The sequence below is a fragment of the Triturus cristatus genome, chromosome 1_1 (assembly GCF_964204655.1).
Source record: "Triturus cristatus chromosome 1_1, aTriCri1.1, whole genome shotgun sequence".
In the NCBI taxonomy this organism is placed as follows: Eukaryota; Metazoa; Chordata; class Amphibia; order Caudata; family Salamandridae; genus Triturus; species Triturus cristatus.
The window spans coordinates 1,152,253,746-1,152,276,237 of NC_140579.1; the positions used below are offsets into that span (position 1 = coordinate 1,152,253,746).

Consider the following 22,492-nt stretch of genomic DNA (forward strand, 5'->3'; position numbering starts at 1 on the left):
GCCTTCCTTCAGGATTGGAGTGCGGAACGCAGCTATGCGTTTCCCCCGTTCTCAATGATAACGAGAACGACGGCCCAGATACGCCGGCAGTGTGCGGAGGTAACCCTGGTGGCTCCCCTTTGGAGGTCTCAAGTGTGGTTTCCAGTTCTTCTGGATCTTTCCTGGGATTCTCCAATCCTACTCCCCCGTATCCTCATCTTCTTCAGAATCCGGACGGGGAGTTTCACCATCTAGTCGTTGAGGGAACGCTCCGGCTCTTGGCGTGGTGGCTTTCAGGCAACGGTGGTCGTTGCCTGGACTTTGAGACAGGCTGAGGCCCTCCTATCAAAGGCTTGGGCAGATAGCACCACGAAGCGTTACCGATCTGCGTGGACACGGTGGGTCCGCTGGTGTCTTCGACGGAGTCTGGATCCCGTGGTCGCAGGAGTCGTTCCCCTCTTAAACTTCTTCGCCGATCTGGCATCAGAGGGTTTGGCGCATCGTTCCATTAACGCGATCAGATCGGAGGTGTCAGCTGGTCATGTTCCTTTGGACGGGGCACCAGTCGGTGAACACCCGTTGGTTTGCAGACTTCTTCGGGGTATAAGGTTGTCTTTACCTCCGGAACCTCGATATTCTGTCCTTTGGGACGTGAATTTGGTATTAAACTTGTTTTTGTCTTGGCAATCCAATAGATACCTATCTTTGAAAGAATTATCTTCTAAGCTTGCGATGCTTTTATGTTTGGTATCCTGTAGGAGAGTTTCAGATGTTCGAGCTTTAGATATCTCGGTGAGCACTATTTCCCCAGATGGGGATGTCTTTACAATAGGGCGCAGAACTAAGTCTCATACCAGAACAATTTCGTACCCGGCTTTTCGGGATTCTCCTAAATTGTGTGTGGTGGATTGCCTGAAGGCGTATGAAGATTTGACGCAGGAACTTCGCCCTCCGGGCGAGAGACAACTCTTGATAGCTCTCAAGAAACCACACAAGGCGGTCTCTTCTCCCACCATAGCTAGGTGGGTACGGTGGGTTATGCAAGAGGATGGTATTGACACAAAGCAGTTTGGTGCCCATTCTACAAGAGGTGCGATGGCCTCGAAAGCTTTTGCGCTGGGTGCGCGTCTAGAGGATTTAACCCCTTGAATGCCCATGACGAGCTGGACTCGTCATGGCACACAGTTCTCGTGTGCCCATGAAGAGTCCAGCTCGTCATGAGGCATTCCCTGGGAAATCCCTCTGGTGCGGGCACCAGAGGGATACCCTTTAATTCAAAATAGCCTCGGGAGCTGGGGAAGAGCTTCCCCAGCTCCCGTGGGCCCCCCCTGCTTTCCGTGTAATGACAATCGGTGCGCACGTCGCCCCGACGTCATTACACTGAAACTGAAATGAGCCAAGAGGCTCATTTTAGTTTCACTTTCTACGTGCTCAGGGGGCTATCTCAGCCCCCTGAGCACGTAGAAAGACGGGAGAGGTATCGTTGGAAAGGGGGAATCTCCCCTTTCCAATGGTACCCCCTCCCCAGTGGATCCCTGCTTGGGGATCGCCACAGGAGGGCGATCCCCAAGCAGGGATCCACCCACTAGACACCAGGGAGGGGAGAGCAGCCCCTTGGGCAAGGGCCTTTGCTCCCCCCTGATGACTTTGGCACCATTGAGTCTTTTTGCCCCCCGGGGGGGAAAAAAGCCCACTAGACACCAGGGAATTTTTCCAAAAATAAAAATAGGGGTGGGGGCTGCCCAAAACGGGCAGGCCCATGCCCCCACCCCACCCCCCAATTATTACAGTCTTTCTGCCCCCCCAGGGGGCAGATGGGGCATTGGCCCCTAACCTGCCCCTTCGGGGGGGGGGGGGGGCAGAAGGCCCACTAAACACCAGGGATATGTTTTTAGTTTTTTTTAGGGTGGGGGCTGCCCGAAACGCGCACGCCAATGCCCCCACCCACCTACCATCATTACAGCCTTTCTACCCCCCCTGGGGGGCAGATGGGGCATTGGCCCCTAATCTGCCCCTTCAGGAGGGCGGAAAGGCCACTAGAAACCAGGGATTCTTTTAGAAAGTAAAAATAAGGGTGGGGGCTGCCCAAAACAGGCATGCCCATGCCCCCACCCCGCAATCATTAGTCTTTCTGCCTTGGCCTCTAACCTGACCCTTCGGGGGGGGGGGGGGGGGGAAGCCCACTTGACGCCAGGGATTTTTATCACGCAATTTTATTTAGGGTGATGGATTTTATTTAGGGTGGAGGCTGCCCGAAACGGGCACGCCAATGCCCCCAAACCCGCCACCATTACAGCCTTTCTGCCCCCCCCCCCCCAGAGGGGCACAAAGTCCAATCACCTCCAGGGATGTTTTTTGCACAATTGTTTTTAGGGTGTGGGCTGCCTGAAATGGGCACGTCAATGCCCTCACCCTCCCCCCCACAAAAATGACAGTCTTTCTGCCCCCCAGGAGGCAGATGGGAGCTGAAAGCCCACTAGAAACGATGGATTTTTTTGTTTTATTAGTGTAGGGGTAGGGGCTCCCCAAAATGGGCATGACAATACCCTCAATCCACCCCCAGAGAAATTCCAGTCTTTCTGCCCCCCCGGGAGGGCAGATGTGGCAGTGGCCCCTAATCTGCCCCCTGGGGGGGCAGAAAGTCCACTAGGCGCCAGTGAGTACGCAGGCTTTTTTTATGCGTGGGCATGAGGGCTGCCCAAAATGGTCATACCAATGCCCCCACCCCCACAAAAAATAGCCACAGTCTTTCTGCCCCTTTAGGGGCATATCGGGATGAAACCCCCTTCCCCAATTCCCCCCCAGGGCGGCAGAAAGGCCACTGGGCTCTGAATGTTTTTTAGCAATGTGCATACCTGTGGATTTTGGGTCCTAGCGCAGTTGGCACGTAGGCAAACCTAACAAACTTGTACATTTTTGAAAACTAGACACCGAGGGGAATCCAGGATGGGGTGACTTGACTGGCTCTCACCAGGTTCTGTTACCCAGAATCCCTTGCAAAACCTCAATACGTTTTGGGCCCTTGCCTGTCGCGGGTACTTGGGCCTCTTTGCTAAACTCTCTCTTCGCTTTATTATGACAAACACACAGCAGCCAGAGAGACATCACAGTACCCTAAAATCATACCGATTTTTCCATGTACACATTTTTACTGAATAATTACTATATTCCCGGTACATAATAAAAAACCATTGCAAGTTGCTGCTCAGTTTTTGGCTCTGGGTTCGTCGGGTTCTTGGTGAACCTACAAGTCCTATATATCCCCACAACCAGTAATGTCCAGCGGATGTAACGGTATATTGCTTTTAAAGAGCTGTCATAATTAGAAGAAGCTACAGGTGAAAACGTTGACACAAAAGGCTTTTTTTTTCAACAAATTTTCAATTTATCCTATATTTAACTGTTAGTTTCTATAAAGAAACCTTGATGGATCTACACAAAAGACCCCTTGCTGAATTCAGAATGTTGTCTACTTCTCTAAAATGTATAGCTTTCCAGGATCCATTATTGTTTTTGTACCCATTTCTACCATTAACTGGAAGGAGGTCGAAAGCACAAAAAATAGCAAAAATAGGCTATGTCCCAGAAAAATGCCAAAACTGTGTAATAAATGTTGGGTTTCTGACAAAAGTCTGGTATCCCCTAATTTGGCGTGGATACCTTATGTGGTCAAAATGTTACAGGGGCCTCAGCGCGCACTACCCCAAATAGCCGAGAAAGGGCATGGCACAGGAGGGGGAAAAGGCCTGGCAGCGAAGGGGTTAATGCGTGCAGCAGACTGGTCTTCGGATTCTACGTTTAAGAGGTTTTATTTTAAACCGGTATTAAATGTGGCGCAGTTAGTGGTAAATAAGCTTTGAACTAGCATAATCCGAAGCCTCCGGTCCTGACATAGAATCGGAATTTGCCTAGTATCATGACGGTAAGTTCCAATTCTATTAAGGACACGGAGGTGAGGATTATCCCTCCTGGGGCACTGTGGTGCGAACCCACCCGTATGGCAGTAAGTAATCAGTTTATTTATGAATAGTTCTGTATTATGGCTTTGTTGCTTCTTGGTTTTCTATGCTTGCGCTATGTGGTTGTTGTATCACATTCTTGTCAAGGTTCTGAATTATTGATTTCGTTTTGGTTCTTTCAGGGAATGATGGATCTAAACAGGACCAATAATGGATGCCGTGACTTGCGCGAAGAAAGAGGAAGGGAGGAGAGAGACAGAGGACTTTGTATTGAGATTGATGGAAACTGTTGATGGACTACTTATCTGAGCGTCTCCTTGGTTGTAGGGAGTTGTAGTTTTTTCTGTCATTATTTTATGGATACTGTGATGTCTCTCTGGCTGCTGTGTGTTTGTCATAATAAAGCGAAGAGAGAGTTTAGCATAATTCTCGCCTCCGTGTCCTTAATAGAATGGGAACTTACCGTCATGATACTAGGCAAATTCCGATTCTTTATCAGATACCATGGAAAGCAAGATGGTTCACAGTGATTGATTTATATCATGCATTCTTTTCCATTCCACTGCATCCAGATAGCAAGTTCTTCTTTTCGTTCAAATTTGAAGAGCATGTTTATGTTTGGAATCGTGTGCCTCAAGGGTACACAGAAAGCCCTTCAATTTTTAATCAGATTCTCAAAAGAAGCCTTGAATCTCTTGTATTGCCCAGAGAGTCAGTCCTGGTGCAGTATATTGACGACCTATTGGTGGCGTCAAACATGCAAGAGGACTGTGTTACTGATTCAATTGCATTGTTAAATCATTTGGCAAAGGGTGGACAAAGTGTCCCCTGAAAAACTCCAGTTTTGTGAAGATTCAGTAAAGTACCTGGGACATCAAATAGAAAGAGGAGTTAGAAGGGTAACTTCCAAAAGAATCAGAATAATAAGACAAATGCAATTGCCACAAACCCAAAAAGAAATAAGAATATTCCTTGGAGTTGTAGAATATTGTAGACAATGGATTGTAGGGTTTGCGTTACTAGCTAAGCCTTTGATACAGCTGACCAGAAAAAGAATGAAAGATCCCATAGAGTGGGATAATGAAAGCATGGGAGCTTTTAGAAAATTGCGGGAATGTTTGTGTGAAGCTCCTGCTTTAGGAATGCCCGACTTTTCAAAAGAATTAGCATTATTCAGCTATGAGCGGGGTAATTGTGCACTTTCAGTCCTAACCCAGAGACACGTATTGATGAGGCCAGTGGCCTATTTTTCTGCTACCTTGGATTCTGTGGCTTGTGCATTACCAGGTTGCCTGAAAGCTGTAGCTGCCACTTGCGTAAGCATAGAACAGAGTGAGTCAATTGTGACGGGACACCCTGTCAAGGTGTATGTTCCTCATGCAGTAGTGATTTTACTGACCAGGACCCGAACACAGTACCTAACTCCCAGTAGGCTGACAAAATATGAAAGAATAATACTTGGAGCTGAAAATGTGACAATTGTGAGGTGTACAGTTCTAAATCCAGCCACCTTACTTCCTGATCCTTACCATGAAGAAGTGAGGGATGAGGTTGAGCATGAATGTCTCGATGTAACTGAACTTTGTACCAAACCACGTCCTGACATACAAGAAGAACCTTTGAAAAATGCAGAACATGAGCTGTTTGTAGACGGCTCCTGCGTGAGACGCGAGGAGGGAGGATTGAGTGCTGCTCATGCTGTATGTACATTAACTGGAATAGTCAAAGCATCCTATTTACCGGAAGTCAAATCTGCACAAATTGCTGAATTTATCGCCTTAATTAAGGCATGCAAAATTGGGAAAAATTGGAGAGTAACCATATTTACTGACAGTCAATATGGTTATGGGGTTGTGCATGATTTTGGACAACTGTGGATGCAGAGGGATTTCCTGACTTCTTCAGGGACTCCTATTAAAAATTGAATTGATGTGAAAGAATTACTAGAAGCAATTCAATTACCAAAAGAGGTAGCCATTGTTAAGTGTGCTGCTCACCAATCAGGAAATGACTATGTGACAGCCGGTAACAGATATGCTGACCAGGTTGCCCAACACTGTGCAAGACACAAAATTGCCTTAAACAAAGAAATCGAAACTTGTGGAATCAGCTGCCAACTTATGCTACTTGCAGTAGTGGGAACCTGGAAGGAGGTGAAAGATCTACAGAATGTAGTAGACATGAGAGAAAAGGAAGAGTGGGTGAAGATAGGATGTCAAAGAAGGGCAGAAGATGGTGTGTGGGTTTGTTATGATGGCAGACCAGTCATGCCAGACAGTATGTTTGCACCAATGGCTAGAATGTACCATGGAGACACATGTGGGCAGGGATGAAATGATGCGACAAGATTTAGACAAGATTGGTTTAACGCAAAGTTCAGAAATGTAGCCGAGAGATGTTTAATATGTCAACAAATGAACCCTGGCAGGAAAACTGTGGTCTGCATGGGAAAGATTGGAAAGGCAGAAGGACCTTTTGTGAGACTCCAGTTAGATTTCATTCAACTGCCTGCTTGTCGAGGGTTAAAATATGTACTTGTCATAGTTTGTTTATTTTCAAAGTGGGTTTATGAATGTATATGGGCCCAAATGAGTGTTATGTGTATGATTGCTAAAAAAAAAAAACTGTGACTGTGAGGTTAAACACAGGTCCCTGCAGCATACGCATTCGTCCACTGAGTCACCAGATCCGGCATACACACATCTATCTATCTCTCTCTATCTTTATCTATCTATATCTCTCTCTATATCTCTCTCTCTGTCTCTCTCTCTAACTCTCTGTCTATCACTCTCTCCCTCTCTCTCTCTCTCTCGCTAGCTCTCTATCTCTCTCGGTCTGTCCTCATCTGTCTCTCTCTGTCTATCTGTCTCTATCCGACTGTGTCTCTATCGGTCTCTCTGGGAAGAGGTGTGGCACTGCGGCCAGGACGACTGACGCCGGAATCTGGGGATCACAGTTCGATCCCCGGCACCGGCGGCAGATTAGCCCAGCACCATGTGACTCTGGGCAATAGCTTGCTTAATCTTTCTGACGGCCCCCAGCGCCTAGAGACCCCCACGGGTGATTGTTCGTGCTTTACAAATGTGGATTATTATTTATTATTATCATCTCTCTCCGTCTGTCTCTGTCTGCATCTCTATCAGGGTTGATGAAAGGCCGCCCTTTTGTGGGCTCCACCACTGCAGAGAGCTATGGGTGTGGCTGTATACCAAAACTAGATCTGTAATTGACCCTGTGACTGATTCCACTGACGTGCTAAGCATTCCTGTAGAGGACGCATGTGTAGTCTTGCGTGAGGCACTATTGCGATGCATGATGCCATAATTCCTAAGAGTTGCATAAACGTTTTGGCTGTTAAGGTCCGATTGGCTTGAAACTTAATAACAGAGTTTGAAGATTGCTAATTCTGGCTGCCCTGGGAGAGGCTAGAGCTGTGTGAGTGTTGAGTTGCTCTTAGATAAGAATGTATTTGTATGGGCTGTAGATGAGACTTTTGTACGTTCACAAGTTTAGCGTGGTTTGAGTGTGTTTTAGACACTTTTGATGTGTGCTGGCTTTGATGAGCCAATCGTCTAATTAGGGGAAGACGTGAATTTGTTGTCTTCTGAGATGAGCTCCTACTACAGCTAGACATTTGGTAAACACTCTGGGAGCAGTAGTTACTCCGAATCGAATCGGAGTACCTTGAACTGATAGTGTTTGCCTGCTATCTGAAATCTGAGATATTGGAGACGAGCTGGATGGACAGGAATGTGAAAGTACGAGTCTTAAGTCTAGTGTGGACATAAAATCGCCTTGTTGTAAAAGTGGAAGCACCCGTTGGAGCTTTACCATATGAAAGTGTTCTGACAGTATGTATAGGTTTAATGCGCTGAAATCCAAAATGTTTTTTTTCCCCCAAGGAGCCGTCCTTTTTGGGGATTAGAAAGTACACCCCTGAACCTTGGTACTGTAATTGGTTCTATTGTTTCTTTTTCTATGAGAGATTGCACTTCCTGTTTGAGTCACTGTAAGTGATCTGATGACAGTTTGTGAATGCAAGGTGTTACGTTTGGAGGATTGGTGGTAAGCTCCAGGCAATAAACATGTTGGATAATGGCGATCACCCATTTGTCGAATGTTATGGCTTGCCAGATGGGAAGAAATTGTAGAAGTCTTCCCTCTACAGGTGTTAAGTGATCAGGGGGAAGTGTGGGCAAGTCACTGTTTGTTAGGGAAAGGTGTGTTATGCGATGTGGCGCCTTTACCCCTACCCTTGGAATTGTTTCCTCTATAAAAACCTCTAAAGGGAGAGAATTGGGTATTGGTTTTGTAAGAGGCTGAATATGTTGTTTGAGACCCTGCTCTGTAAAAAGAGTGACAAAAGGAGCCTTTTTTAGATGGGGACTGGAGTGCTCCCATGGACTTTGCCACCTATGTATCTTTTTTCATTTTTTTCTAGGGATTGATCAACTACCTTGTCAAAAGGGGTGTTTAAAATGGACTGTTGGACCTCAGGCTTAAATCCCGAAATCCTAAGACATGCATGCCTTTTAAGGAGAATGCTGGTATTGATCTCCCTAGCTGCGGTATCAGCTGCATCTAAAGCACATCTGATTGATGAGGCAGAGTTTAGTTTCCCCTCTTCCACTAACTGTTGCGCTTTAGCTTGGTGTTCTTCTGGAAGGTGTTGGAGCAGCTGCTCAATTTCATCCCAGTGTGAACTGTCTTATCTGGCTAGTAGGCCCTGTGTGTTTGCGATGAGCCAGTGGTTAGCGGCTTGAACAGCTACTGGGTTTCGTGATGCATCAATGAGCTTAGATTCTTTGTCTGGGGGAGGTGCATCACCAGAGGTTTGTGAATTAGCCCTTTTGAGAGCACTGGACACTACAAGGGAGTCAAGAGGTAAATGTCCCTTGATAAACATAGGATCTGATGGTGAGAGTTTATATTTTTTAACTACACTTGGAGTTAAAATACGTGCTAATACAGGGTCTTTAATGATATCATCTGCATGCCTCATCATGCCTTTAAGCATAAGGAGTGATTGACAGGACCTGGAGTACTAGGCTCCTGAGGCTTGAGCCGGGAGCGAGTTGCACGCAGTTATTCGGTACTTTGGTCTTTAATTGCTATTTAGCCAGCCCGTCGCTTGTTTGTTTTAATTGTTAAAACTACTGAATTTTTTTTTATTTTTAACTTACCGGAGTCCATTTGTGTTTAGCAAGTGGTGTCGAGTTGCTGTGGGCGGTGGGCGAGGCCTGGGGAATTCACTTCCCCAGGACGGTCGGAGTAGCTCCGCCATCTTGGATAGGGGGGAAGTTAGCTCTGTAGCTGCCCGGCCGGATCTTCCCAGAGGCCCATAAATGCAGGAACAGCCGCATCCGCGCGCAGCGGCGCGCTGCTGGCGCGCCTAAGGCAAGCCCGTCTGCGCCCGTCCGCGCCGGTTCGATGTCAGGCGCCGGTCCCCCTGTTAATTGCGCGACGGACCTTATTAGGTACTCGCGGGAGGAACTCTTTGCCCTGGCCTCCACTTGTCCTTCCTTACCTTGGCCTTTGCATGAACATTCCTTTCACTGTAATGTTTGTTTGCTTGATTTGACTCAGGCCCAGAGGGACACCTTCTCATAAGGGTTTAAGGAGTTTAGACTCCTTAGCCTCAACTGCCGCTCTTTGATAAAGCATCATGCAGAGGTCTTTGATCTTCTACTTGATGAGTCTCCTGATGCTCTCTTCCTTACGAAGACTTGGCTCAACCAAGACGCCGTGGCAGTACCTTGGCTGGCTTTTCCATCCGGTTATGTGTTGAAAAACCTGAATCGGGAGGGGGGGGGGGGGGGGGGGGAGAGGTGGGGGGGTGGCAGTGGTAGTTAAGGAGGCATATAGTGTTAGCCTGGATAGGGAACTTATAGTGGGCTGTGAATGCACCTCTTAAATTCAGGCTAACTCATCATTTCACATTGGTCGGTCTCCTGATCTATAGGCCTCCTGGGCCAGCGAGCGGCTTTAGGGAAGACCTCTTAATATAGCCGGCCATTTGCTGGATCCTGTTTTTTCCAATCTTCCTCGGATCGAAATGCGTACTCCAATCCCACAGGCCTGGACCGACCATTTTTTGGTCTCCTTCTCCCTGCAATTACAGATTAAGACAGACCCTATTTGCCCTACAAAAATTTTTAAACACCCTTGGAACAGGTTTAACCCCGAGGTTCTCTCTACCTGGTTATCTGGCCATCAACCTCAGTTATCCTCGAATGTGGACGCAGCTAACCGGTGTTACCACGATTGGCTGACGGCTGGCCTGGATAATTGTATTCCAGCTAAATGGGGAAGGAAAGGTCGTGGGCCATCTAATCCATGGTTCGACGACACCCTTTCCCTAGCCAAGAAGGGCTGTAAACAGCTGGAGCGTGTCTGGAGACGCTCATATGATACAACACCAAAACTCGAATATCGGATGGCCCTTAAGCAATACCATAAGGGTATCCAAAGAGCACGGGCGGATTTTGTGGCCAGCAAAATTCTGGGCAGCTCTAACCCCGCCAAGACTATTTTTTCTTTGCTGGGTGGCATGAAGAATACAGGAGACAACAGGGTTTCTCCTGTTGCCTCCAACCACCAATGCGATGAGCTAGCCCAGCATGTTTTCAATAAGGTGGAACAGATCTATCTGGCACTTCCGCAGGCAGTTCCCCTGCCTGTGGAGGTGGACCCAATAGGGGGAGAGGCTGTGGAGGGTCGTAACTTGGTAGCACTTCCTTCCATCCTGCCTTTGGAGTTTGAGGCATTATGCTCAAAAATTAAATCAGGCTCCCCAGCTGACCCAGTGACTCCCACCAGCTCTATCCTTCCATTTCAGGTGTGTGACTGGATGTGGTTAACCTGTCATTGTCGATGGCATCAGTCCCACGGGCATGGAAACATGCAAAAGTTGTCCCCCTGTTGAAAAAACCCTCGCTAGACATTGCCAAACCGGGTAACTATCGACCTATCTCTCAGTTACCTTTCCTGGCTAAAGTGGCGGAGGCTCATGTGAATTCCATTCTGGCTAACTTTGTTGAGCAACACACCACATTTGACTCTACGCAACATGGCTTCCGGCCCCGCCATAGTACTGAAGCCGCGCCTTTGGCCGTGTCGAATGCCATTAGGAGCAGTCTAGACGTAGGGGACTCAGCGGCCTTGGTCCTCTTGGACTTAAGTGCCGCCTTTGATATGGTGTCCCATTAAATACTTCTGAAACGCCTGTAGGATATCGGGATCAGGGATCTAGCCTTGGCCTGGATTAAATCATTTCTATCGGAAAGATCCTTTCAGGTCCTGGCACCCCCCTTCTCCTCACAGGAGTTTGCACTGCCTCAGGGGGTACCACAGGGCACCATATTGAGCCCTCTATTATTCAACCTATATGTCAGCCCTCTGGCAGAGCTGGTGAAGGGGAGGGGGCTGTCGTTGGTGTCGTACGCAGATGACACCCAACTGGTGATAGCCTTCTCTAGGAAATGTACCATCAATCTAGACAATTTTAAGGACCATCTGCTGGCTATCTCCGATTGGATGGCAGCTAATTGCCTACAGCTTAACTCCGGTAAATCGGAAATACTGCTATTCGGGAGGGACAGGGAGCTGTGGTCCGATCTATTCTGGCCGGACGGCTTAAAACCTGCCCCACTCACCAAGGATACCGTAAAAAACCTTGGGGTATGGTTTGACCGGGGATTGACCTTTGAGAAACAAACTAAAGCTGTCGCAGGGGTCTGTTTTGGACTCCTGCGAGGTCTAAAGCCTTTGCTTGGGTTCTTCCCCCCTTCGGTGCACCAGACTATCGTTCAGGCATCTTTTTATCCAGACTGGACTACGGCAATTGCCTATATCTGGGAGCAACAAGGGCCAGCGTAAAGCGCCTCCAGAGGGTCCAGAATGCAGCAGCACGGATTCTGGTCTCGCTACCCAAGCACTACTCAGTAGCACAGGTTCTCCCCAAAGTCCATTGGCTGCCAGTGGATAAACTGATACAATTTAAAGCACTGTGCATTTCACATAAGATCCTAGCAAGACAGGCTCCGCCGGGCCTTCTCCATTTGTTGGAGGCCTATGTACCCAAGCGCCCGCTGTGATCTGCTGATCAAGCTACGGTCTGCACTCCTCGAGTGTAGAGGGCTAGGGAAGGGGGACGTTTGTTCCGCTGCCTGGCGGCAAAATTGTGGAATTCACTTCCGACCCCTATTAGAACCATTTTTAACCCCCTGGCTTTTCGTAAGGCCTTGAAGACATGGCTTTTTCCCACTCCCACCATTTAATTGCCTCGACTTTAAGCTCCCGTTTCTGGTCCCTGTGCTGCGCTGGGACGCCTCGTTGCTGTGGCAGCCATGCGCATTATAAATCCGTAATAAAATAAATAAATAAACTAAAATAAATAAACATAGGATCTGATGGTGAGAGTTTATATTTTTTAACTACACTTGGAGTTAAAATACTTGCTCATACAGGGTCTTTAATGATATCGTCTGCATGCCTCGTCATGCCTTTAAGCATAGGGAGTGATTGACAGGACCTGTGTGTGGACTCAAGTGTTCCAAATAAAAAGTCTTCTTCTAAGGACTCTTTATGTAAGGCCACCCCATGATATTCTGCTGCCCTAGCAATAAGTTGTTGATAAGCCATATTATCGTCTGGAGGTGATGGCTTTGCAGGATAAAGGTCTGGGTCATTATCTACTGGAGGGTCAATGGTGTAGTCATTCCACAGGTCTACAGGCAAATCGGTGTTCATTGGTACGATCCCTATCTGCATCTATATGTGGAGATCCCTGAGGTGTTCTATGTAATGAATCCTCAAAGTGTGGAGAAGATGGTGGATGTGGAGAGGGTTGTGGGCAGTATAAGCAGGGCTAGTAGCCATGTCCTTTTTAAGAGGAATCTTGTAGGCAGGATCCTCTAAAGGAAGTTTACGTTTTGATGGTGTTTTAGCAGAAATATGTCCCGTATCAGGATGAATATGAATTTTTCTTCGTAATATGCCGTTAAGAAGGTCTAAAACGTGTTCTGGAGGCTCAGGGAGACTATCCTTGGATTTGTATGTCGAAATGGACTTCTCCTTAGGAGTGGAAGGTTTCGGCTTTGAGGTGTGTTTTTGTTTCAGAGCTGAGGGTTTCGGTTCCGAAGCATGTTTTTGTATCGGAACGGAGGGTTTGGACTCTGAACTAGCTTTGTCCTTCGATCCTGATGGTTTTGGATCCGAAGAGGATTTAAGACACGGCCCTGAGCCGGAAGGTTTGATGGTCTGTTTTGGTGCCGAGCCGGTCGGCGGGGCGTCGGAAACAATGTCTCGGTGCTGACCTTGGCCAGAAGGCAGAGGTAGTGCCGAAGCCTTACGTGTTTTGGAAGAGGTTTTAGGGGGCAAGGGGTCTTCGGTACTCACTGCACCTTGTCCCAAAGGCCCATCTTCAGACTCCAGATCGATCTTGAGTTCCAGATCAGACTCTGAAACGGAGAAGGCCTGTTCTTCTGCGGCGGACACTTCGGTTTCCTCTTGCTCAGATTCTTTCCCGAAGATACCCGGAGTGTGTTGAATGCTTTGACGTTGCATTTTGTCGTCGTCGAGCCAGACAATCGCATAGAGTCTTCCTGGACCAAAACGATTTACAAGCGTTGCTGCTGTTTTCCTTGTGCTCCGGGGAGAGGCACAAGTTACAAACTTGATGTTGGTCGGTGCAAGGGTACGTGCCATGGCACTGAGGACAGAATTGGAATAGAGTCCGTTCCATCAGCAGAAGGCTGGCCTGATGTGGCTAGGCCAGACGGCCACCCACAAGCTTCTTGATCAAAGATGGAGAATTTGTTGACCGATTTGATATGCGTAGAACAAGGAAACGCGTACGGAAACAATACCGTCGAGGGCACAGTGGATTGCGCACTGAGGGGAACCAGAAGAACGGTTTTGAACCAAAGCGCAGCAATACACGTCCAAACCCGATGGCGGAAAAAAACAACCTAACAATGGAATCGATGCCCATGCGCACTATCACCGAAAGGAGGAGTCACCTTACCTCGTGAATGGAAAGACTTCTTTAAAGAAAAACAACTTGCAAACATCCGGACTCAACACTTGATGGCAGGAGTATGCAAAGCATGTGTATCTACAGCACACATACCTCAAACTTGATTTCCTCTGAGACTGACCACAGTGTCATCTGCATAAACATAGGTGTTGCCTAGGAATTTAAGAAACAAGATATCCAAACACCTTAGATAAAGAATGAATACAATTTTGAAACTTTGACACGAATGCTATTAAACTGGTATAGTTGATAGTACACTTCGTGGTGTGTCTTATGTAGGAGTGATCAGTGTCCTACTGAGAATCCTCTGGGTCAGTAACTCAAGGCAAGGGCATGGAGGGAATTATTTCTATTTTGTGGCACTGATAAAGTACACTGTGCCTCCTAAAAATGTACTTAGTTCTCTCAAAGGCTACATTTTTCAAACAGTATGTTAAACAGATGCTCGTGCTACCAAAACCAGCTACAATGGTTGCAGTGTTTTCTGGATCTAAGTGGCTAGAGTTTTAACTCAAAGACAAGGGTGTGTTTTTATTTGCTGCACCCCGTCCCACAAACACATTTTCGAGTTGAGGTTGATGATGATCTTCTGGGCTAGTGACATTGACATTTCAGAGTACCTAGAGACCAAAGGCACTGATATGCCTTCAGAGTTAGTCTTCTCCACAATTCTTTGACTTAACTTTTTGTGGCTTTTATGCGCCAATGATATTTCAGCATACCATGACTCTAAGGTGTATTTTTTTTTTTTCGGGTCAAAATAACGAAAACGTTTTCTGCACAGTCAAGTACCCTGGTAATTATTTCCACTTCCGGGCAAAATGACATTTGAACGCTCAATCTAGGTGTCCGAGTCATGGTTAGTTGCTTCAGTCAATATCATAGTAAAACCATTACAATCAAAGTCTCGTATGAAAAACAATGTAAGCTTAACCACTAAGTGACAATGTGCAAAGCATGTGACTAAAATACACTCTGCAAGACTGTTTTCCTACACTCCATAATTAAATAGAATAAAGAGGTCTAATTCAGAACGGGTGTAGGAAGGTGGATATCTGACTATGGTTACCCCCAATTTTTTGCCTAGTGTCTAGCTGGTTTTTCGACTTAGTTGGCCTGAGATCCTGCCATTCAGGATCTCAGCCCATCTGCTCTCTCTTTAAAATGGACTCCATGTACCCTAGGTGCATAACCAATTGGAATTGGATCACCCTGTGAGCCCCTGTACCAGTGTACACTAGGTACCCAGGGCATTGGTGTATCTAAGGCCTACCAGGGGCTGAAGCATGTATTGTGCCACCCCTGGCCCGGCCTAGCAATTTCACACAACTGGCTGATCACTCAGCTGGGGTAAGTTGGTGTAACCACCTCTTACTTAGGTGTAGTATACCTAACCTTAAATGGGACACATGTTAACCTATAAGTCACTCCTATGGCAGGCCTTAACAATCCTGAAGGCAGAGTGCTTGGTTCCATGTGAGATGGTGCTCTGGCATGAGCTGAGCCTGTCTGCAGTGGTGGGAACAACTTCCTTCTACCGTTTCCAGATATCGCCATACCATATACTCTTAAGTGCATTATGAACCTCGCGGTTAAATGCTAACTTTGGTTTGGCTTTATCAAAACATGTCGAGTAAGGGGTCATACGAATTGGAATACTAACCCCTCGCCAATTCTGGCGACGGGGTTAGCATTACACCCTTCTAGAGGGACACGACATGTACAGTACCTGAAACCCGGGTAAAATCAGACATAGCCTCAGCTCCACAAAATGGACGCTGCCACCACAGACACAAGTCTGCCCTCCTGCTGCTGGGAGTCCTTCCAGCTTGGGAGACGTGGACAAAGGGTTTCCTGCCAGGGGAGGTGCGTGCACCACCCCAGACAGGATTTTGTGTATTGGTCAGGTAGGGCTTGAATAGAATCAGACATGCCCGAGGCTCACAAGGAGCCTCGGTGCATATGCCAGTTCAAACCGGTCCTGGGGCACACCAGCCCCGGACCTGGGGCGAGCTGGACAAAGGATTGGGGGTGTAACCACCCCCCTTCCTGGTCCCACCCTTAGGGAGGGACCTAGCAGGTAGTCCGGCCCCTAGAATCCGCTTAAAGGTAGGAGCTGTGTCCTAAGACTTCAGACATCCTGGAATCAACTTACTACAAAGAAGAAGACGGGAACTTCGACGCTCTGCTGCACAGAGGACAGAAGGAAATCTCCCCTATGGTCAGAGAGTGACCATCTTGCTAACGCAAGCACCAACCAGCTTTGCCGCCGCCTCCTACCGGAGCCCGAGCCCAGAGCCCGACAAGACCTGGACCTCCAGACCTCTCACCGCCCGATCCACAGTCCCTGAAAAGAAGGAACCCGTGGAGGCACCGAGACACGTGGAGCCAGCCATCTTGAAAGACCCACGGCAAGCTGCAAGCGCGACAACAGAGGCTCCCTCCAAGTTGTGCTTTGGGTCCTGAGAAGCCCAACATCCGAGCAGCATCTGCACCAAAGGTGAGCCCTCTAGCATCTCCACGATCTGCGTGGGGCCCCTCTGCACTTTGCATCTCGATGCGCCTGCCCGGTCCCTGGCCCGTTGGCTAGTGGCCATTTTGGCGACGAACTTTGAAAACTACAATGCTGGTCTGGTTGCTCCAGACTGGCCCCTGCTGCCCTCCAAAGGAGCAGCCCCTCTGACCTTGCTGGTCAGAACAATCAGCTTTCTTCATTTTCCACGACTCCTGCCTTTGCCAAGGCTTGTTTGCTTCCTTCGAGTCGCCGACACCGAGAGCCTGCGTGGGACAGCTCGTGAACCGACTACTGGACGTCGTCGACCTTCAGGGACCACGTGGCTGCGGAGACAAGCTACACCTCATCACCTGTTTGCACCCGACATCGCCTGGTACCTACCTGGTGCCACGCCGGTCATTGGCTAGTGCCTGTGAGCACTGTCCCCTCTGCTTTCAGGTCTTCTACAACTCCGATCCACCCTTGGATCCACCGCATCTCTTCTGGACCGGCCGCCTGCAGCATCTTTGTCATCAGGCTCCATTGGACAGATAGACGAAACGCGACGCACTTCGAGACCTATGCACCCGCTTCCTGTGGATGAGGTAAAGCTGGCCCTCCAGTGCCCAAGTGTAGAGAAACATCTCTAGTGTCTGTGTTTTAAGTCTTAAGTTCGTAGTCCATCCAGAAGACCCTTCTAGCAGTAACTTTTGAACTTTTACGCACCCATTGAAAACCTATGGGAGCCCGCGTGTAACTTTCCTCACTGCACACGCGACCCGTGGACCTCCTGGTCACTAACTGAAGTTAGCTCCTTGTAGGCCCTAGGCCTTTTCCCTTTCCTAGTCGTGGTACTTATACCACTATTTTAGTATATGGTTTGATCGGCCACCAGGGCCTATCCATATAAAGTGCAACTTCTGTATATTGTGATACTTTCTTGTTTAACGATTTGTGCTCCTGTGCTCATAAAGAGTCTAGGGGATACTTTGAGTAATAAATACATATATTTTGAATATATATCTGTGTGGTGTCGTTTCATTGGTATAAAGGGGGGTTACTGTTGGTAAAACAGCTTGCTTAACACGCTTTAACGAGTTTAGCCTGAAAGACTGCTTAGCCTACGCTACCACTAGGGCAGCTAGTCCGAAAAGGTTGACTTACAACCACACCATAAGGGTTGCTTGGCATGGTACAAGGTGGTCACTTTAACTAGTGAACATCATATACCAGGCCAACTTCTCACAACGGGGGATGGGGAAAAGCAAAGTAACTGAAAAGGGATGGATGGAGAGGAGACAGATGAAGTGTGGATGGCAAAACATGGAGAGGCTGACAGAGCAGAGAAACAAAGAAGGAAACGAGTAACGACCAATTAATACCAGCTCATCCTCTAACATCATCAAAACTGCTTATACATCAAAGACAAAAATGTCAAGACTAGAAGGGAAGACAAGACGATTTCACCACAGAAGACAGAAGGTTTACTTGCCATTTTAATACTGCAAATAAGTGAAACAGCTTGAATTTGAACGTAAGACAATAGAAAATCAGTCTTATTACGCAGTAAGTGGCCAAGGAATGTACAAATTCTGGTTAAGAACATCACAATGAGAAAAACAATGGAAATTTGGCACCACAAGTAGAAGAAAGGCAAAGCTGTGATCCTTGGAGCCTTCTTCTCAGCTCCCTTAAAGTCCATCATAATCAGGCTGGAGTGCACATGACCCCAGCAGGAGTTTGGTACCACACAAGGACGTACAAGGCAATGCCATCGGCTGTAGTCCGCAGGGATGAGGCCACTTAAACGTCCGCAGAACAGGCAGAAAGATGAAATCCTCAAAGCACTCCCCAATGAATTAAACGAAGCAGGCAGGAATGCACAATGATTATGCAGCAGTTGGGCACAGACTTCTGGACGTGGACCACATATCTCTAGAATTAGATACAGGTCCATAACACCCTAAACTGCAGGATGTTGAATTAAGTTTACGAAAGGTGGTAAATGGAAAAAGTTGAATAAAATGTATTTAAAATCTCACCTTGTTGCAGCTATTCAGAATAGCATTCTATGAAATAAACAGTAAAGCAGCTACATGGCAGAAAAAAAGGAATTTGTAGATCTCACGACCATGGGAATACCACATAGGCGCTCTGGCAAACATATAATGTTTAACAGAAACTAAGAGCTGAAAAAAGTGTCTTAGCATCAGAAGTAGGGTGCCTTGTGTGCTTAAGAGTTTGATGTGAATTCCTTAAAACAGCAGTACAGCCAGTTTTCTTTATCAATAAACCTGCCCTAATATATAAATTATAAACATTAAAATATGCAATTCAGTAGCATTATTTTATGACTTAGTGGCTCAATTCTCATTTTATCCACATTTACATTTGCAAAAAAATAAAAATAACCGCCTTATTAATGCAGCTTTGCTACATCTTACTCCTTCACAGAATGCCAAGCTGCAGTGCTGCCAGCAATCCCTTTCAAAACAAATGGATGTAACTAAAGTGAAATGCATGCACTGAGGGATAGCAAGAACACTGGGGTACTGAATTGACTGCTGAACTAAGTAGAGACCAACGATGCCGTCCATATGCAACCCACAGACGGGCTGAACAGATGTGTGGTCCCTCGGTCTCTGTGTGGTTGGAGAAGCATCCTTCAATGAATAAAGCAGAACAGACCATGTGATCAGTTGGACCACGGTCATTCATTTCAGAAGGATTCTCTGAAGTGTATTGGAAATAGAGGGGGGGGGGAGGTTGAATCGTGCACAACAGACTGTCAACTGCAAAAGACAGTTTAGCAGTAAAACAAAACTAAAAATCTCAAAACAAGCAACTGATTCCAAATCATAACTGAACATGAAAACGAAGCTTGTTAGGGACACGATCTACAACTGAAAGAGCATAAGAATAACAGATATTATGCTTCTGGTCCTTTGATCATAATAAATCGTTCTCCTGCCACACATCTTTAATGGTGTACTATGCCCCTATCCCAAGAGAATCTGATAGTTCGAGTTCCTCGAATGGGAGCTTTCTCTAGAATTGTAGAACATTTTAATGGTCCCTGAACCTTCCTATTGGATCAATCCTTTGTACTTTCAGACTTTTGTGTAACTAAAGTAGCTGGTTTCTTCCTTCGCCCAGTGACATGTTCCTCTTCCATCTCCAAAACACGATCGGGCTGTATCCTAATGTCATCTCTCCTTCTCTACTGCTATGGACGTTCTACTAATCCCCTTTCTCTAATGCACAGCCTTGAATGTTGAGATACACTGGCCATGCAAACAATGGGTGTGAGGGCCTACCAGCGAGGGTGTGCTGAATGTAGAAGTGAGACACACCCAGCCCATAGGTGCTCAAGAATGTGAGTAATGAATAAAAAAAAATTAAAACAAAAAAGCAGATTTAAAAGGTAGGACTGGAACAACAAAGAACAAAGACAAAAAAACTGAAAACCGTATAATTTCAGCTGTTCTATTTGACAACTTGGGGGCTTCTTTAACAGGCACTGAGAGGTTTCTCAGGCAGGAACCATGAGGCACTGAGCACTTCCTGTAAAGGGGCAAAGGATAGCAGAAAGCCAAAACCAAGAATTGTGTGTACGCTGGTCGTTCCGCTTTGGATTTATATGAGCTATACTAACATTAGATTGACAGTTTTGGTTAAAAAGAAGCTGGTTCAGTTATTTTAGGCAAAACGTTTGCAGTACTGCTGCTTTAAAACATAATTCAGTTCCACCCGAGGTATAATGTTTGCAAGGCAAATGGGTTTCCTGAAGAAAAGTAATGACTAGGATATGTAGACTAGAGGGGGTATGTTAGTAAAAACAAAAAAAAAAGCTCACAACACAGCTGGTCAGGCAGAATTGTGCGTTCTGCTGAGACTGGATCTCAATGCTCAGTGGACAGTGAGTCGGTGCTGTGCGGCACTAGCACTCTGTACAAGGAGGACAGACTGTGCTGGAGATTGTGCTAAAAACTCTCAGATTGTTGAGGCTGCGATTCGCTTCCAAACATGGTCCAGAACCGGTGAGGTCCTTTCACGGAGCATCATCGGCATGAACACATCTCAGAGTACAACTGAAAGAGAAGATAAAAGATTCACTATTGGTCTTCCACAAGCAAGCTATCTGGGCACTCAAAACACATCCATCTATCTACGTGCATGCACACATCACCCAAGCATTATACGCACTCCTACAGGTATGTATGCACACTCACGCAAGCCAACAATATATACCTTCACTAACTTTGCACTCATATCATGAAATGTACTTATCACATCAAATGGGCAGCCCATACAATAGGTGAACCAGCCTCCAGTAAAGTAAAGCCCTTCATGACCGAAGCCCCAACACTGTCCCTGCTTTACATGTCCCTAGTGGCGATAGAGCCTAGGATGACTAGGTTCTTGCTTTCAATTTGGACCATTAGATTACTGGGGACTATGCTCCTAGAACTTCCTCCTAAATACCAATACCCCCAATACCCACTCTCAAAGTTAAGATTCTTCAAGCACTCTGGTCCTTCCCAAACAAATACTCCCCAAACCAATGCAGATCTATACCACCTTTCTTCAATTTCAATCGACCGAGACCCCAAAACTCATGTACTTGAACTGGAAATTTCTGCCACATGGCAAAATCATAGTTTTGAGCCCTGTCACAAGAACAATGCTATTCTTGACAACCGAACCTCGCTGTAAGCTAGAAGAGGGACCCCGGCCACAAACCATGGGAGGCATAAAGCGGACTGACTCAACATTTACCAAAAGTCATTCCATCTTGCGTTTAGCTGAACTGTGAACCAAAAATGTACCCTTTGAGTCATACTCCAGAATTGTACTGAAATTAAGGCAGAGTACTACAGGATGTGTCAGCTTTGTTGGTATGCTAAACATTGATGGCAATGGGATGCTTGGTAATTCATGGTCCACCTTTTTATACTCCGCATAAGGAGAACTTGATCAGGTTTAGCTAACTGAATTCTAACTGTCTGGATCATAACGATTTTTATGTCATTTCATTTTGTATTCTGAATTAGCAATATAAGACTTAAAAACTAGTTTTCGATTTTAAATAATGTTCGATTTCTGGCACTATGTTCAATCACTACATTTTACAAGAATCTCCTTAATAGACATTTCCAATGAACCATAGTTTTTAAAAAAAGCTTGCCTGAATCAAGTTTGACACTAAGTACACAGATACCTTCTTGCTCCTCATGTTCCGAGACTCAGGAAACAGAGTCGCCTGCTCTATGATCACAGCACTAGTAAATGACTAAGTTACTGTGCTTCTCATCGTAGCCACCTTTGTCCACTTTCTATTCCCTACACCGTTCCTTTTTCTCTCACGCTTGTGGTTGATAGAAAGGCTCAATAGATGGCCCTCAGAGGGCCAAGACTATATTATCTAGGCATGGTAGAGCCCTTTGTGACCATACTGCACTACTACTCTGCACAAACCGCACAGCATTATCACAACACACCACACTACCATTCGCCTCCTGACCCTCATACTGCACAGTCGAGTTAACAGTCCTCGTTCCGCCTCACATTGAGTTAGCAGTACTTGCCCAGTTTCTCATTCTGGTCTAGGCCTCCCCCTTTGTTACCTGTCACAGGGTCACGTTTCTGTTTTAGGAAAGCCCACACTCCTTTAGGTTGGTCCTAATGATGACGTCAGTGACGGCATCAAAGACAAACTGCACATTCTTGGTGTCCGTGGCACAGGTGAAGTGCGTGTATATCTCCTTGGTTTCTTTTCTGCGGTTCAGGTCTTCAAACTGCCCCTCAATGTAGGCTGCAGCATCTTCATACGTGTTCGGCCCTTGGAAGAAATGCATGTCAACTTGTGAACGAATGTAAGATGCCCAATAATAATTGAAACATTCATGGAAAAAAACTTTGCACAACTGTACTTCATACACCAATCAATAGCTCGCTGATTTCAAGCAACTTGAAGGATCTCCCTTACATTCACAGTCAAATCTAGGGTTTTCTGCATAG

The 22,492-nt window shown here is 46.6% G+C and overlaps 2 protein-coding genes across 3 annotated transcripts in view; one reads left to right on the forward strand and one right to left on the reverse strand.

The window, feature by feature from the left end:
- Positions 1-4,364, forward strand: part of LOC146871765 (guanine nucleotide-binding protein G(t) subunit alpha-2) — a 253,477-nt gene extending 249,113 nt beyond the window's left edge. The window contains exon 8 of the mRNA XM_085651289.1: positions 4,121-4,364. Within this exon, the coding sequence (XP_085507415.1) occupies positions 4,121-4,149 (29 nt within the window). The 3' untranslated portion in view covers positions 4,150-4,364. The remainder of the gene's footprint in view (positions 1-4,120) is intronic.
- A 13,585-nt stretch (positions 4,365-17,949) lies between these two features.
- Positions 17,950-22,492, reverse strand: part of LOC146871768 (guanine nucleotide-binding protein G(i) subunit alpha-3-like) — a 636,405-nt gene continuing 631,862 nt past the window's right edge. For both annotated transcript variants that reach the window (XM_085651295.1, XM_085651291.1), the window contains exons 8-9: positions 22,099-22,313; positions 17,950-20,562 (exon numbers count right to left, since the gene is read on the reverse strand). In XM_085651295.1, coding sequence (XP_085507421.1) covers positions 22,123-22,313 — 191 coding nt within the window. In that variant the 3' untranslated portion in view covers positions 17,950-20,562; positions 22,099-22,122. The remainder of the gene's footprint in view (positions 20,563-22,098; positions 22,314-22,492) is intronic.